Raw genomic sequence first — 18,762 nt, 5'->3', positions numbered from 1 at the left:
AGAATAGGCCTGATCAAAGTCTTGTATAGTCCCACCTTTGTAGTCCAAGACAGCAAGTGCGAGGCGAAAAGGGGATGCACCTGATAATAGGCCACATTTGCAGCATTTACCTGACTCTGGACATCAGCCTCAACTTTGTTGTCTTCAGTCACGAAAGAACCAAAGTACCTAAATACCTTCACCCTCTCAAACTGTGCAGCTCCCTCTGCATCTTGAGCAGCATGGTGACTCATAAAAAGATATTTTGTCTTCTCAGCATTTATTTTCAGGCCAACTTCTTCTGCAGCTTCTTCAATAGCAGTAACCAATGCCGCCACGTCGTCCCGTTGATGCGCCATAACATTCAGGTCGTCAGCATAGCCAAGAATCCTAACTTGCACCCCCATGTTGACTCCACCTGCCACTTACTGTGTGTTTCTAATTACTTTTTCCAACACTAGATTGAAGAGAATCGGAGAAAGCCGGTCACCTTCTGCTTTCGCTCTTGCTCTCTGTTTATTTATACCTAGCCAAAAATAGCAGCAAGCAAATCATGCACTTCTAAAACTGATTTTGAAAGGGCTGAAAGCAGTAGCAATTTTTCTGTAACTTTTGCACTTGGACTCATCATTACCACAGAAAAAGCCAATTTTCTGGTTTCTTACTTTTCCTTTAATTCTTGTGCAGATGATCTTTATAAATGCCCTCTTACCATTCCATATGTACTCACATATTCCATGTCCCCTTTGTCTTTCTGCCAGAAGGAAATCAAAAGAATCTTTTCCAAATGGATACCAAAAGATCCTGATGGCATTTCTTCAATTGTATTGATGGTTTTTTGCTCTAGAACTAAATTTGTGTGTGTGTGTGCGCTTGTGTTCTATTGCTTTTTTTCATTCTCTCATATTCCAGTGTTGTCCATCTTGCAGCTTGGAAATGCATCCACATTCAACCCATTCTAAGAAGTTACAAATCCCCCAATTTCAATCACTCCAGTTATTTGTAAAGTAATGGAGAAAGCTAATTAACATTTCAACTTCTTCTACACTACCTTGAATTCTCTCAACTAATAAATGATTGCCAGTTGGATTTTCTCCTGTTGATCAACAGGGGATTTTCTTTCTTGCGTTACCCAAGTTTAGACATATGCCATGGGAAAGTTCAGCAAATTTCAAATGGTTGCTCTTTATCTCTAAGACATTTGAGTGGGTTTAGTCCAAAGGCCTATTAAGTAAGCTTCCATTATATGTTCTGTCTCCTGACTTTTGGAATTGGGAGAATATTATATTTTTCCTTTTAATTTATAATAAATTTAGTTTAATCCTTTATCCAAGTGTGAGCAAACAAAGTTTGCACCTGAAAGTATCTTCAGGACTGGGGTAAGGTGGTACAACACCAAGGCACTCCTTGCAAAGGTGGAGCAAGCTACCAACACTCCTATCTCAGTATCTCCCATAATATTATGCATTAAGGGAAGGGCCACAACCCAGACTAGTTTTGACCTTTATTGAGGTCTCTTCAGTGGGAGCCAGGCCCAAGTGGAGATACCAGGCAGAAGCATTAGCAGGTCATATCTACCTATAGGAGTTGCCAAATGGTGTGCCACCCTTTTTTAATAAATTACTCTGGATTTAGAGAAAGATATTGAAAGTTTATTTTTCACTTGGTTAGAGTATAATACATTTAGTTTAATCCTTTATCCAAGTGTGAGCAAACAAAGTTTTCACCTGAAAGTATCTTCAGGACTGGGGTAAGATGGTACAACACCAGGGCACTCCTTGCAAAGGTGGAGCAAGATACCAACACTCCTATCTCAGTATCTCCCATAATGCAAAACACATCTCCTTGCAGATATGTCTAATGTTATGCATTAAGGGAAGGGCCACAATCCAGACTAGTTTTGACCTTTATTGAGGTCGAATGGGAGTTCATGTTTCTCATCATCGGCCTTTGGAGTAAAAAGCATGCTGAGGATCAGCAGACAGTGAGTGTGAGGGGAAAGAACGAAAGTTAGAGTAGGATAGTAGGAGATAAAAGAGGCCTCAGTCAACCTGTTTTAGCCATTCCACAATGTGGGTTTGGCTAAGAAGTCTATATACATAACCTCCTGTTACCTGTTCTTTTTTTTTTTTTTATGTAAAGAAAAAATTACCATACATAAAACAAATTTAAAAATAAACCCAAAATCCTGAGGTTCGCATTTAACTTTGTCCAAATAATAAAAAAAAAAACTTATCAGGTGTTTGTGGAGGATATCCGTCAACCACCTGCTTTCGACCGCTATTTAAAAATTGCTATTAGCTGGTGATTGTTGTTGTCACTTATTAAACTTCTTGCTTAATAAATATGCTAACTTTAAGGTTACTTGTTCTTCGGTTTCGCAGGGAGTAAGTTCCAGGGAAAAAAGCAATAAATTAAGTTTAAAGTAATTAAAATTACATTTTTTTTAGCTTAATTTTAAAATGAAAGTTAATAATTTAATAATATTTAGTAATGAAATTTAATAAAGTTAAGTTTTTTTTTGCAAAGAGGAACTGAAAGAAGGACATGAGAAAAAAAAACAGCGCAATTAGCAAGGACAAACTTAAAGTAAGAAACAGCTGGGTGACATGAATGACCAATTTAAGACTGAAAGAAGCGGGGGAAGAGCCTGGCCTGGGTGATGCAGCCTGCAAGGAGCTGCACCACCCAGGCCAGGTTCAACATAGGTTCAACATCTCCGAAAACTTCTATCCCCTTGTTTAGCAGATTCTTCTGCTCGGAGTCCCCTTTTAAATAATGCAGTAATAATGAGTTCGCTTTCACGTAGGGGATCTCTGTGGATTCTGGTATTGCCCTTGTTTCAGTTTTGCCTGGAGTTCCTTTATGAGGTTGTCCTATTACTTCTGAGACCCCTTCTTGTTCTTCTATTGTTTCAATTTCAGCTCGTGTGTTGTTAGTAGGTGGTTTTTTGACCGATAAATCTTTGGTCTTCTTCGCTGACCTTTGGGCTCTTCTTTGCTCTTCTTTGGGCTCTCTTGTTTGTTCGTTTTTCCAGTAATGGTTGCATCTTCTGAATTCACAACCTTGTCTTTTTTTTTCTTTTCTTTTCCTTCTTTTTTCTTCATACTTACTGGGTTTTTGCATGGAGATTTCTTAAAAGCTTCTGTTGTTGTAGTTTTATCTTTTTTCTGGCTCTTCGAGTCTTTTTCGTCCTCACTTGAGGTCTCGTCGCTTTCATTATACCATTTCTTGTGAGGCCAATTGGGGAGCTTCATCTGTTTTCTCTTCGTTTTCTCTTTCTGTTTCTATTTCATTTAATGCTGTGAGTGCTGGAAAGACGTCCGGGTCTAAGATTTTTGTGCCTGGAGCTGTGTTGTTGTCTGCAGTCAGTGAGTCTTGCCTTGTAGCTTCTGTGATTGGTGAAATCGTGCCTCCTGCTTTTTCTGCAAGTGTCCGACTAGGACAAACGTTGATTTTGTGGGTGGAGTCCCTACATTTCAGACAGGGTGCTTCACACTGGGATAGCACATGTCCTGCACTTGTTCTTGGGGCAGTCTGTGCCTAAGTGCTCCAGTGATCCGCACCGAAAGCACTGTCTTTTTACACCCTGATAGCTAACCCTCACCTGGGTTGATCCAATCATGACGAAGTTTGGGATTTCCTCCTTAATCATGATCGAGAACAAGACCTCTCTCGACTTCCACTGAGGGACCTCAGCGTCCATGCCAATTTTTATGTCCTTCACGGCTCCCCATCTCGAGAAAACTTTGATTATGATATCTTTATCTTCTTCTAGATATTCTAAAGGGAACCTTTCTATTTTGACTGTGTTTGCAACACTTCTAACCACAAAGGGATGAAAGACTTTCCCATTGCACTCTATACCACTCAGCAGTTGCTCACGTGTTGCAGCATTCGCGCAAATGACCTGATACCCCCCCCCCCCCCATACGGTGTAAAACCGGAAATTTTGTCCGCCCCCACTCTATCTATGATGGTGTTCACAAAGGTTCTCTTATGGATCTCTGTCTATTTCAAAACCGAAAGAGAGGACGTCCCTATATCACAAAAGTAAGTTCCCATACAATTTGCGTTGGTCAAAACGGAAGGGCCGTGAATTGAAAACAAAAAAGCCAAAAGAACAAATAAAGCAATTCTTACCACTGATGTCAGTCTTACCACCAGCTTAGAGCTTTCTCGGACGACCGCAGGAGCACAATCCAAGCTTTAAGAACGTTGAAAGGAGACTTCTGGAGCTCTCTCAGGGGATCTCGTGGTCTGTCACTGGAATCCTTGAAAGTAACCTGTCACTCTGACGCTCTAACTTGACCTTGAACCGCAACTGGTCTGCTACTGGAATTCTGCTTACAAGTGATCCTTAAGGTAGTCCAAACTCGGAGACATACGTCGACCTTGAAAACTTGACCTTAGGTCTCTTCAGTGGGAGCCAGGCCCAAGTGGAGATACCAGGCAGAAGCATTAGCAGGTCATCTCTACCTATAGGAGTTGCCCAATGGTGTGCCACCCTTTTTTTAATAAATTACTCTGGATTTAGAGAAAGATGTTGAAAGTTTATTTTTCACTTGGTTTAGAGTATAATACATTTAGTTTGCTTTGTTTGCTCACACTTGGATAAAGGATTAAACTAAATTTATTATACTCTAACCAAGTGAAAAATAAACTTTCAATTTCTTTTTAATTAAATGGAGAGAAGACATCTGTACTATATAGAAATCACTATAGGTCTGAGAGACTTATTGGAATCAACATCAGCTATGAAACGCTCTAACATCAAGTATGGCTGATTAATTTGCCAAGGATTTGGGAGACAGTCACTCTAAGATCACATTCAGCATGACTTATATTTTTTACAGCTCCTACACTTGGATAGGATATTAGTTCCTTTTTAGTTGCAATTTGAATTATTTCTATAACAATGTAAATTAGTGCTGTGTTATACCATTGTTGTAATTTGCACTCTAAAGATGCTTGTCAGAAATTCAGCAAAACATTAGCTCAGTAAATCATTACTACTTTCTGAATTTGTTTATGCTATGAAGCACTATTATACCTATGCCTATACAATAATACCGCACCTAATGATGTTTTGCTTTACGATGATTCACTCATCTGACATGTTTCATTTATTATCACTGCCCATTTATACAATTCTATATTCAATCATATGATGGTTTTAGCACTGTAATGCTCCTATGAATCAACCGATCTGCAGTTTTCATGAATTGTTTTATGATACCACTGCTCATTGCAGCTCTTTGTTTTGGTGTTTTACTGTGAATTAGAAACTGTTTATAACTATTATTTTATTTTATTGTTGTTAATAGTGGCAGATAAAATTTGAAGTAACAGTGCTGTTGCACCAGTGAAAAGAACCATAAACCCATTACATTACACGCTAAGATTAAATGATTAAATTTAGTGACAACTGTGTATCGGACACTGAGATAGGCCATAAGTTTGACCTTACCTCGCTCTACTGTTTTTGCAGTTGTTTAAAACAAAGATAAAGTTCTTAGTGAAGCAAATAGCATTTTCACATTTATATCTCTTATTTCTTTAATGGTGTAATTTAATGACTAAACTGTTTGGAGTATTCCCTTAATCCAATAGCTATTCAGAAGAAATTATTCGTTTGTGAAAATCATCATCAAATTCCTGATATATACCCTCAAGGGGGTGTACAGGATATGATAGTACTACGTGAAAAATTTACATCATTACTAACTTCCTATCTACAATTTTCCTCCAAATCAGTCTGTTACTTGTCAAGACTCCAACATTATCAGATCTTATATTTCTATCGTCTAAGGCACTTTGTACCATATCAATCCACCTATATCTTGATCTTCCTCTGGGTCGTTTTGCTGCCAACCTGGCAGAGAACACTTGTTTTGCTAATCTTTTCTCGCCCATTCTGCTTAAGTGACCATACCACCTGAGATTAGCTCTGCTAATGCATTCCTGGATGCTGACAATATCAAGTTCTTTCCTAATATCCTCATTTTTAATATGATATTGCCATTGATACCATCTATTCATGCCCCTAATCTTTCTCAGGACTCTCATATGTGCAGTCTCTAGTCTTTGGTCAAGTATTTTACTTCTAACCCAACTCTGAGATCCATAAATTAAAATTAGTTGAACACTGTCTTGTATACAGATTAATTTAGTGTTTTGACTAATTTCTCTCTTATTCCATATAAATTTATTCAGTTGAATTCCTACCATACTAGCTTTGTTGATTCTGTTGTCTATTTCCATATATAATTTACCATCTTCACTAAAAATCGTGCATAAGTAGCTGAAATGTTTTACTTGTTCTATCAGTTCTCCATTCACAATGCAGTTGATATTTTCAATGCTTCTGCCTGTTTTCGTTGTCTTTGTCTTTTTAATGCTGACCTTCACACCTATTATTATATCTATTACAACATGTATTCAATTTAGTCAGGGAATCTTGCAGACTTGTAGTGGATTTATTTAGAAGTATAGCATCATTTGCATAAAGCAAAGAGCTGACATTAACATCTCCAATTCTGATATCATGTTTAATACCACTTTACTTCATAATGTGATCCATATAGATAATGAATGACAGGTGGGATAATGTACATCTTTGTCTGACACCAGATTTAACATTAAATCACCTTCCTGTACTTCCTTCAATTCTAATTGCTGACTTACAACTCAAAGTTTAAGTATTGCTTGATATAATTCTGCATTGAATGATATAATCACGTAACCACAAGAAAGATATTTATTTAACCAAATATTTCGGTCTGGAAATAGCAGACTATCTTCAGTGGTATTACAAGAACAGTTTAAAAAATACAAGCTAGAATACTAACAATAGATCGTTAAAATTAGAACACTCTGCATGATGTTATATCACTAAGTATGAAATGGAATATTTTGAAGTAGAAACATGATTGAATTTGCTATTTAAAAAAAAAAAATGAATGAGTAATCTTGATTAGACTTTCCAGATTTTTGATATAGATATACAGATTGATATAGATTACGTGATTATATCATTCAGTCTTATGTCACAAGTATCCTTGAAACAACAAATAATTCCCCATTAACACCATATAACTCTAGCGTTTTGAATAGCTTCTCTCTTGGCACCTTGTCATATGCCTTTTCCAGATCTACAAAACTTAAATTCAGATCTTTGTTATATTCCTATGATTTCTCAACTATCTGTTGTAAAGCGAAAATCTGATCCTGACAGCCTCTATTTGACCTGAATCCAGCTTGTTCTTCACTAACATTCTCTCCCACAATCCTTCTCAACCCATTTCTCAAATATACTTGCATATATTTTACCAGGAACACTCAGTAATGAAATTCTTCTGTAATTCTCACATTCAGTTTTATTTCCCTTTTTATATATAGGTACTGTGAGAGCTCTACTCCAATCATCTTGAACTCATCCCTCTGTCCAGGCTTTCTGAACTATGCAGTGCAGCCACTGTAAGACTTTTATACTTCCATATTTGAGCATTTCTGTTCAAATATCATCTACTCCTGCTGCCTTTCCACATTTCAGGCTTTTGATGGCTTTTTCTGCTTCAAGTAATGACATATATTCCTGACTGCATGCCTGGTCAGTGCTTTTTACCACTGTGCTGTCATTACTGCTTGTTTCATTTAGCAATTTTTTGAAGATTAATCCATACGTGAAGGATATCTTTTTTCCAATTTTCATATCACCTTTATCATCTCTTTTACAGCACCCTTTCCTCGATTTCTGAGCTTCTTCAACAACCTCCAGAATATGTTGCCACCTTCTTGATATTTATTTTCAATGTTCTTGTCAAAGTTCTCCCATGACTTTTATTTAGCCAGTTTTACAGTTTTTAGCTTTCTTACATTTGTCTCTGTATTCTCTAAGAGCACGAGCTGACTTATTTGCCAGGAACTTTTGATATGTTTTCTTCTTTTCCTTCACTGCCTTTAACTTCCTGTGTCCACCATGGAGTTCTGATTTTTCCATCCTTGCAGACAACCTCACCACATGTCTCTCTCGATGAATCAATCAAGGTTTTCTTCAAAGCTTGCCACTGAATCTCTAAAGTTTGGTTCCTGTTCTCAAACTCTTTCATTTTTTCTTCAATAATCTTTGTGTATTTTTATCTACAGTTCACTTCTGAGAGCTGCTCAACTTTTATTCACTTTAAAACTTTCTTACATGTTATTCTTTTCAACATGAAATTCAATTTTATCCTGCTCAAGACTAAAGGTGATCACTTCCAGTTTCAAATCCTCTGTACACTCTGGTGTCTTGCATCAGTGTGGAAAACATCACAATCAACAATAACATATGAACTTTTGCACATTTTGTTGGAACATTGTGTCAGTCCATGTCCTGAGCAGAAATCCAACAGGTATTTGCCATTATTATTAGCTTTGCTCTTTTCTCCAAATTTTTCTAAAATATTTTTGTATGTCTGACAATCATTTCCTACTCTGCTATTTAGATCCCCAACAAGGATCAACTTTTCCTTTTTCATTGTGGCAGTTTCTTTCTGTAAAGCCTCAAAAAAATTCCTCCACTTCTACCTTAATAGAACCTTCTGTGGGATCATAGGCACAAATAAGTCTCATTGTCCAGTTCCCCATTCTCATATTTGTCCACATTACCCTACTTGAGACTGCCTGCCATTCAAGATTAGCCTCGTATTTAGTGTTGAATACTACGGCTACTCCTTCTTTTCCTTGATTGTCATTGCCTGAATATAACATTTTGTATTTATTGCTCAGAAAGATCTCACCAGTTTTTGTCTTTTTTGTTTCGGTCACCTCTATATATGTTGATCTAGTAGTTATCCAATTCCTCAGCTAGCTCCATTTCTTTGCCATTCAGGCTTCTTATGTTGATAGTAACCATCTTGAACTTTGGTGATGTTGAGTTGGGGTAAGTTTTAGGATTTGTTCCAGTACCTTACTTTTTGCTGTTTGCCCTGGTTCCCTGGCGAAAACAACCGGGGATCTTGTTTACACTGGCAATGCACCAGCCGGCATGAAATTCTGTTATGTTGTACAATCATTTGAAATTTTTGTTTAAGCCAATAGGGATACAATTTGGTCTGCTAAATCCCAAATTGCCAGCCCATCCTCATCCGTTCAGTATCCTTCTCATGATGCACCCAGTTAGATACCTAACTGGGTGCATCATGAGAAGGTGAGGATTGGACATTAGGTCAGAAGACCTGGTCAGTTCTCTGCCTTCTTTTGAAGGCTATGTGAAGGTCTCCTCTCAGTTATATAGTTTTGACCCTTAAGCACCCCCATTTGCAAAAATTAATCTAAATTTTTGTTTGTATTCCTGACATAAATAAACGCTTTATTTGCATCATTCATGCACATATATGATTGCTTAAAAACATTATTAAACAATTAAGGCAGGGATTCACTAGATGACAAAATTCACTATAGAGTGGCGGTCTGGAACCTAATGTGTTGTATGAATGGTGTGTGTGTGTGTGTGTGTGTGCATGTTCAATAAATGTAATGACTAGAAACTGAGAAATACCAAAATAAATAAAAAAAAATACTATTTATTATTTGAACATATCTTTCATCTTCATCAGGTGCATAACGTAAAAAGAAGGCTTCTAATCAGATGAAACTAGTTGTGTTCTCAAATAATAAATAGTATTTTTCTATTTTGATATCTCTCGGTTTCAAGTCATTACATTTATTTAATTATGTCATATAGCTGAGTAAATCCATTGCATCAAATATATATATATAATTATATATATATAAGGAATTTGTATGTTGAAGTAGTGGCAAGAATGAAGTATGCGACTTAGCTCTACAGTAAGCAGTATAAGTGTGCTTGTTAAGGACCAGCTGTAGTCCTTATGCTTTTTGTTGTTCTTTAATTTTAATATTATAAATATAAGGATTGAGCACACAATGATAAATATTGATATTAAGAGCATAATCAGGAATATTATTTTAGAGCAGCATACATATATTTGCATGCAGCTGCATGTATGAAATAAAAGTGGAGGAGGGGATGGAGAATATTCTGATGTAAAAAGTGGAGATGGGAAAAATGTTCTAATGCATACCTTTTTCTTAGGCTGGAAGAAAAGCAGTCACAAATAGAAGAAGAAATGGATAAAGTTAAAATTGAAGCAAGTAAGTTCAAATATTTGATTTTATTTATTCATATTTTACTGTATTCATAGCATTAATGATAAGCTTCAGCTGTAGTAATAACTTAATTAGAAGACTGAAATGCTTAAGAGTTCATATCAATATTAATTCTTAATGGATTAGCTCAATTAACACTATGATATTCATGGACTTGAAACACAAAAGAAATTAACTAGATTTTGGTTCATTGCATTGTCATGCAAAAATACCTTTAATTAGCCAATATACTCCCATATTCTGCTTTTTTGCATTAATTCTGAATGGTTACAACTCAAAATTATATATTACTGACAAAACAGCAGATTCTAAGAGGTTTTGAGGTAAAAATAACCTTTTAATCACTCAGCAGACTGGTTAATTCCCTCCATATCCATAATTTCACTTCATATCAGTAGATTCTGTATGGTCACTCTTCTCAGTGATATGCTACACGAATTCCCTCTAAATGGGTTCTGTTGTAGGCTTGAGGCTTCAACTCTCTGAAAGCAAGTCACTCAAGATACACCATTCATCTTATCAAGTCTTCCACTTCTCTCATTTCTAGGAACTTTATCCTTTATTACTGTTTTTAGTCCTCCCATCCCATTATTTTATATATCTGAAGTATTTCAGGTTTCTTTTGTCAGTATTCACAAGGGGTCTTAAAGTTCTCTGAATTCTGTTTAGGATCTATCCATTTGTCTGCCTTTCAGTGTTTGAAATCCTCAGCAAACCCCTGTGACACCACACCTCAAAAGCAGCTATCCTTTTCTATCCAAGTTCACACCCATAAGTGGCTATTGAAAAAAATCGGCTACATCTAGGATCCTCACCCTTATTCATAGATGTACACGTCCAGACTTAAGATAAGTCCTTGACATCTTTTGTTTTCTGAACAGCATTTCTTCATATTGATAATTAATCCTAGACTACTTAAATTTGCTGACTTTTTCAATTATTTCTCCATTAATGTAAATTTGTTTCTCTGGAGTCTTCCTTGTCTATTTGTTTCAAAAACCATGATATTTGTCTTACTGGAATTAAGTTTGTCCTCTCTACTTTTTGATTTCCTTAACTCTGTGAAGGATTCAACCTAATTCTTCCTTTTCATTATAGAAAAGTACTATATCATCATTGTATTATCTCAGATTACTGACACTTATCCAAATTCCTGTTTTGATCTCATCCAGTGCTACATACATTATCCTCAGCATACACTGAGCATATGAAGGGAAAGTAGCTTCAACCTGATAATGTATTGAGGAAATTATCTCTCACAATTGCTCTTTCCAAATCTGGAAATAATAGACAACAGCTGATGCTTTTTGTGACTCTTATGTTAACTACACTTTAATCCTTACTAATATGTAGCCTACACTCATTAAAAGATAAAAGACAAAAGCTGCAGAAGCAAGGTCAATTACTTAAATAGTAAGTAGCACTTAATGGTATTCTGCATGGCACATTCGGTACATACACAGCATTAACCATTAGGATGAATTAGAGCTTTATCTCTGGTCAATAGTATAACATCAAAAAACATTCCAGCTGAATAGCTTCATAGTTATTTTGAAAGAAGTTAAATGTGAAATGCACACCTTAGCTTGTATCGAAGTGGGCTAATATATTTTCAAATTTATTTTTTGGAAAATTATTTGAACTTGCATTGTTCATGGTAAATGAAACAACTCTATAATTAGCTTAAAGAATAAACTTTCAAACTTTGCATGATTAAATTATGTTTTCAAATTAGCTCATACAAATATTGTAATTAAAAATGAATAATTTTTAATAAATCTTAGAGATGATTAATACACTCATGAGCAGTTGAATTAGAGATACCTGCCTAGTAGCGGGTAGCAACCCCCCCACTTTCGCCTTGATGACAGCAGCGATGCGGCGTGTCATGGACTCCACAAGGCACCAGAGGTGTTGGAAAGCCAAACTGATCCATGACCACTGCACAGCCTCCCACAATGCACGGAGATTGGTTGGAGCAGGGTCCAGGGTGCATATCTCTCTCTCGACAGCATCCTAGATGTGTTCAATAGGATTGAGGTCAGAGGGGCCAGCCAAGCATCCTCATGTCTGTGGAGTGTTCGTCCACCCACTTGGCCACAATTCAGGAGCAGTGGGCCTGTGCATTATCTTGCTGTAGGCGCAGAAATGGGTGCACATGATCTGACAGCAGGTTCCTGTATTGTCCGCCGGTGAGGGACAATGGTAGATGTACCAGGGGACCCATTTCATCAAACAGTCCCCATACGAAGATACCACCACCAGCCTGAACTGTACCCTGCTGGTACGAGGGATCCATCGCTTCATGTACTTGGCGACACACTCGTACCCTGCCATCGGCGTGCACCAACATGTACCTCGACTCATCAGTCCGGGCGACCTTTTTCCATGTGTCGAGGGTCCAATGGCAGTGTTCCTGTGCCCATGCTAATCGTTGTGCCTTGTGACGTGCAGTGAGCAGAGGTATCCTAGTTGGGCGGTGGCTTCTGTACCCCATAACAAGGAGATGGTTCTGGATGATGTGGCTGCTCACATGTCATTGTTGTCCAGCATTGAATTGGCAAGTGATCTGCAGCACTGTGGCCCCTCTATCCGCTATTACCATCCAAACTAGCTGACATTGTCTCCTATCATTGACACATTGTATACCATGGTAGTTTTCCCTGGCTGCTGTGGTTTTACCCGATTCCATGTACTCACGGTACACTCTTGACACAGTGGCCCATGAAAAGCCCAGTACCTGCACGACTTCAGAGATGGAGTGCCCCATACGTCTGGCTCCGACTATCTGGCCACAATCTAATTCGCTGAGATCTCAAGTCTTCCCTATTCTGTGCTCGACTATTACTCAGACTGTCAGTACAAGGTCTGACGACATCCCCATCACTCGCCACGTGGCACCATTCCATTCGGCAGGGTGACCACAGCACCATTTTGCCAACATGGCAGGTATCTCTAATTCAACTGCTCATGAGTGTATATTAGATTACGATTTATGAGCAGTTGATATAAATCACTCTTGGTTACAACCAATATCTTTGGAGCCACAAAATGCATGCCTTCATCAATTAAATTAGAAAAAGGCAGGTGTAAGACTACATGACGGACATTACAAAGCGCATAAGAATAAAAGAGTAGTACTGAATGTTGAAAATACTAAAGGTTTTTGTTTCAAATGTGCTTCCCAAATATGGAGAAGAGACATGCATCTATTTTTGTTATGATTAGGTTAGTTTTTTAAAAAAAAGCTTCACAAGACACTTTGAATAAATGTCTGTAATTGGGTAGGCAGCAGTGGGACAAAGTTATCTGATTCTGTTTGATCCTGTGATCTGTACATAAGGTATGATTCTACTAGATAGGACAAGTACATTGTGGACATGCTTCATTTTCTGACTTCATTTTACACTGCCCTTCTGTCAAAACATTCTGAGTATGTCGTCAGCTTGATGTTTACTGAGTTGAATTCCAAAGTTTGATATAGCTACCTCCTGATGATTTTCTGTTACTGGTGTTAAGGTTTATTATTGGTTTATTACGTAACTCTTGCAGCTCAAGTGCAGTAAATATTTTGTTATGGAAAATGAAATTCTTTTGGTCCATAAGTCTTTATTTTGTTATTGCAGATTCTGTGAATTTTTGTGTTGGATCGTAGCTTCTGCTCAATCAAGTTTTATCATCTTATAGTTCTCTCTCTCGTTAGTATTTAACTAGTTGTAGACTGATATATCAATCGAATATGAAGAAAATTTATATTATACTGCGCCACTCCATATTCTGAATTGCAAGAGCAATTAAGATAAATCAACCTTCAACTGCATTTAGGTTATCATAAGCTGATTTTAGGCAGAGGTTTTTATTCTTACTACATAGGGTTACTGCTAAGATTCGTATTATTTTAATGAGCGTGCAATGAAACAATCAGGCAAATACAAGATTCAATTCAAATAAAATTATTTAATGCAGTGTCACATAAATTACATCATAACACAGTATTCCAACAGGACATTATAATTAAACGAATATAAAGCTCTCATTAAGATTCTAGTATACTACTTAGCTGAGCTTAAACTTTATAATTAAAGATTATATTTAACAGTTCTTATTCTTATTACAGAGAACTTCTATCGATCTCTCTCTTTCACATGTATGCACACAGCTGGCCTGGTTGGCCAAGTGGTTAGTGTATCTGCTTTCCAGCCAAAAGGCTGTGGGTTCAATTCTTGCCAAGGGCATGGATGTTGGTGATTGTCCTACTAACTATTTACCATATGTAGTGCTGTGACCTGTGTCCTGATGCAGTATGACCCTTGATGTCTTTGTGCCATAAAAAAAAAAAAATCCAATCAATCACACACATGTACCACTTAGCTTTTCAAGGTTTATTGACCTATTTTTCGTAGCAATGAAAGTAGGGGGCAAGAGGATCCTGCAATCTTTGAACATCTCTATCAACTGTGATTAATGGCATTGGTCTAGGAACTGAAATAATTTCTTCCCTTGTGAAATTGCATAAACATGAACATTTTTGACAATTCCTTTTTGCACACTTTAAATATCCTAATATTTTAAATTTGTTTACTTTCATTTATGAAATATGAGTCTGTATACTTTAATATCTGTTCCTTCTTTCTGTATATCTGATTAACATCATTGACTACTTTCAGAGCACAGTTCAGATACTTTGAGAAAAGATGCAAGGAAAGAGATTACTTGGGGGAAGGAAACATTCATACAGTGAATTATTGTTCCATTCCTAATAAACAAATTGTTATGGATATTTTAAAAGAAGTGTTGTTCAGTAAATTTATAAATCCTTCATGGGATCAAAATCGTAGCTGAAAGGAACTGATGAACAAGATAATTTCTTTCAGTTACAATTTGAATTGTTTCTAGCACTAGCTGAGTGCTACATGTAATTACATTAATAACTATATTACCTTCTATAATTATGTGCTCTGAGGATACTGGTTTGAAATACAATGACATGTTATCAAACTCAGTAATTTTTTTAATTATTTATATATTTATATATATATATATATATATATATATATTTTTTTTTTCATCTGGTGTTGTTTATGCCATGAAGCACTTCGTGAATAATTCCCAACACTGAAGACTATCTATACATTATTCAGTAAGCATAATCAAAAATGAGTAGTACTGTTCTAGAATAATAGAACCAAATGGAACTGGTAATGACAATTTCTTAAATATAGTTCCTTAAATATACAAAAAAACATGCAAATGAGTATACAAAAGAACATGCAGATAGCTTATTACTGTATTTTTCGGACAATAAGATGCACCCCAAATTTATGAGACAATTTTTAGAAAAAATATTCACAAACCTTAAATTTCATTTATTATTACCATAACTTGTACCAGCAGCATTCAGTTCGTCTTCATTCATTTCGGCACTATCACTGCTCTCGTTACTGTTACTTTTCATATTATTGTCAGAACTATCGTTATCGCTGTCTTCAAAAACTAAGTCATCTTCAGTACCATCCATCGCGTTACTTATGTCGCATTTTTTAAAGGACTTAATAATCGTCTTGTCTATTCAAAACTGCATATACGTAAAGTTTTTTTCGTATGTAAATCGGGGATTCCCACATATGCACTGAGACACGTGCTTGGCTTGCATCGAAAATGTGGGAATCCAAGACTTACCCAGTTATCACCTACCTTTGGACCATAAAACGCACCCCAATTCTAAGTTGATTTCTCTACGTAAAAAAGGTGCATCTTATGGTCCAAAAAATACAGTTTGTCTGTACATGAATGTTAGGAGTAACAGAAACGAAGGGGTAGAGTTTGTTGCCTTGGTCATATGTTGGGACATTGATTGTAGGCATTAACAAGACCTGGCTATCAGAATCAGACATATTAATTGTTATCAAGTGTAAAGGGTACAGTATTTTTAGAAGGATAGACAGCATAGGAGAGGAGGAAACATGTTGCTATGATATCAGATGACTTGAATCCACTTAGTGTTGAGACCTATGATTCTAATACTGGTAACAGTTTCTTGTGGCAGCGAGTTTAAAGCCATCCGGTGTGAGATGGAATCTTCCAAGATCAATTACATACGAGGGTGGTCTGAAAAGTTCTTGCCCTAACAATGAAAAAAGAAATTTATGATTTCAAAATTAATTTTCCAACATAATTCTTTAAGACTAATACATTTATTCCAGCAATGCTCCAGTGCCATTATCCCATTCCTGTAGTGGTTTTGGGATGCTAAAGTAAGATCTGCAAAATACCTCTCTATAGCAGCATTCACCTCTTGATTCGAAGAAAAATGCTGACCAGTGAGGAAGAGTTTTAGTTTTGGGAAGAGATGGGAGCCAAATCTGGGGAATAGAGTGGATGTTTCAACAATTCATAGTGCAGATTCCTTAATTTTCCCATTGCCAAAACACCTTTGTGGGCAGGTGCATTGTCCTGATGAAAGATGATTTTTTTTTTCTTCTGCAAACCAGGTCTTTAATCACGAATTTTTTCATCTAGTCTGGTTAAAAGATCAGAATAATATTCCCTGGTTATTGTTTTACCTTTTTCAAGATGATTAATAAATAAAATGCTTTTAGCATCCCAAAACACTGATGCCATGACCTTGCCTGCTGATGGAACCGACTTTGTCTTCTTTGGCACTGAATAACTGGCTTCTATCCACTGTTTTGACTGCTCTTTGGATTCTGGTGTGTAATGGTGAATCCAAGTCTCATCCATCATAATAAATCGATGCATAAAATCAATTTTATTCTTGTTAAAACACTCCAAGCACTGTTCAGAGATTTTCATGCAAGTGTGTTTGATCTACCGTGAGCAAGCGCAGCACCCATCTTGCACAAAGTTTTTTCATTTGCAGTTCTTCATGTGAAATATATCCTACACGTTCTTTTGAAATGCCTATAGTCTCAGGAATTCCATGCACTTTGACTCGCTGGTCATCCAGTACCATATCATGCATTCGATCAATGATTTCTGGTGGTGTTACACTTTTTGGATGTCCTTCATGTGGATTATCTTCAAGGCTGTGGTGTGGCCACATTTAAACTCAGCAGCCCATTTCTTAATTTGTTGAAAATGAAGGAGAAGAGTGCCCATAAACTTTTATGAACTTCAAATGAATTTCTTTTGGCGTTAAACTTTCTTTTACAAAGAATTTTATAACCACATGATACTCAATTTTATCCATTTCAAGGGATACTGACAACACTTTTGCTTCAGACAGTTTTATATAAAATAAACTACTTGATAGAATGACTTGCAATTTCACATGGATGCTTATGACAGATGTGCCAACTTAGGGAAAGAAAAATCTTGCTGATAATGTTGCCATCTATGGTCGAGGCCGAGAACTTTTCAGACCATCCTCGTAGTGGAATGTTGTTACACACCTGGTGAATCAGTTGCTAGTGATGAAGAAATGCATCACCAAATAAAGATGATGGGTACAAAAAGTGTAATCATAATGTGGACCTTAATTATCCAAACATTGATTGGGTAGTAATAAAATCTCATGAAAAGAATGAAATCTAATTTATTGAGTTGCAAGACAATTTCCTCAAGCAGCAGGTGGCACAGAAGGAACTCGAGGTCAAAGAGTGTTAGATTTGATTATAGTGTCAGAGGGCATTTCAGTTAAAGATGTAACCATACTACCTTCGATTGGTGACAGTAATCATCATGCGGTACTCAGTTGAAAAGTGACTAACTTTATGAATTTTCCATTCAGGAAAAGTTACATTCTGAACTATACAACAGGAAATCATGACCAACTGAAGAGGATACCGGGTTCACCGCAATGGTATCGGCATTTAAAAAAATTCTTAAATGATGCATTATCAGAATGTGTCCCAAGAGTTCAAACAATAAATAGAGTAAGAGTCAAATAAAATTAAGTATTCAAGATATATTTCAAATTTCAGTATTCAAGATGCATTCAAAGATGTATTTAAACAGATGTAGTATCAATTGTTTTTAATTTCAATTAGGTTGATTATGTCTATGAAAAGAAACTTGCTTTATTTATGTGATACTTTTATTATTTGTTCCTCCTTATCATTACTATTTTATTTTTCCTGATTACTTTGTTTTAATTGTTAGTTATGTTCTACATTCTTTTTTTGTAGGGGAGCTATTAACCCATCGTCAAGAAATGGCAGTAGAATTAAAACAAAGAGCAAATCGTGCTCCAACAATGTTAGATGCTGAATGGAACGAGCTTCGAGCTGACATAAAAGTAAGAGTTCGTTGATTGGAACATTTGTAATAAGGAAACATGCTAATTATAAAGTAATCATTACTTTGCATGTTGTTTGCAAAACAACAAATTATAACCTATTCAAAAATCAGAGGGTCACTTAAAGGTCAACCTAGATAAATGGAAACTGTCTTCCATAGCCTGTTAGGGATGTAGAGAACTGACCAGGGCTTCTTTCCAAATGTGCAGTCTTCTCACAGTCACATGGTGCATGTTGTTGTTATATCATCCTGAATAGTGAACAAGTAAGGATGAACTTGCAGTTTGGATATATCACAGACCAAATTGTATTTTCTGTTGTAACTACAGACAAATATGAGTACAACATGAAC

At 36.4% G+C, this 18,762-nt stretch overlaps 1 protein-coding gene across 1 annotated transcript in view; it reads left to right on the top strand.

Annotated features, from left to right (window-relative positions):
* Window positions 1-18,762, top strand: part of LOC150105040 (spermatogenesis-associated serine-rich protein 2) — a 248,778-nt gene that overhangs the window by 151,233 nt on the left and 78,783 nt on the right. Inside the window, exons 9-10 of the mRNA XM_090396113.1 lie at window positions 10,079-10,137; window positions 18,300-18,409. Of these exons, the coding sequence (XP_090252239.1) occupies window positions 10,079-10,137; window positions 18,300-18,409 (169 nt within the window). The remainder of the gene's footprint in view (window positions 1-10,078; window positions 10,138-18,299; window positions 18,410-18,762) is intronic.

This window comes from Typopeltis vanoorti, chromosome 7 (genome assembly GCF_054136105.1).
Source record: "Typopeltis vanoorti isolate ZY-2024b chromosome 7, IOZ_Tvanoo_1.0, whole genome shotgun sequence".
In the NCBI taxonomy this organism is placed as follows: Eukaryota; Metazoa; Arthropoda; class Arachnida; order Uropygi; family Thelyphonidae; genus Typopeltis; species Typopeltis vanoorti.
The sequence above is the reverse complement of the archived record's forward strand: the minus strand, read 5'-3'. Positions and strand labels throughout refer to the sequence as shown.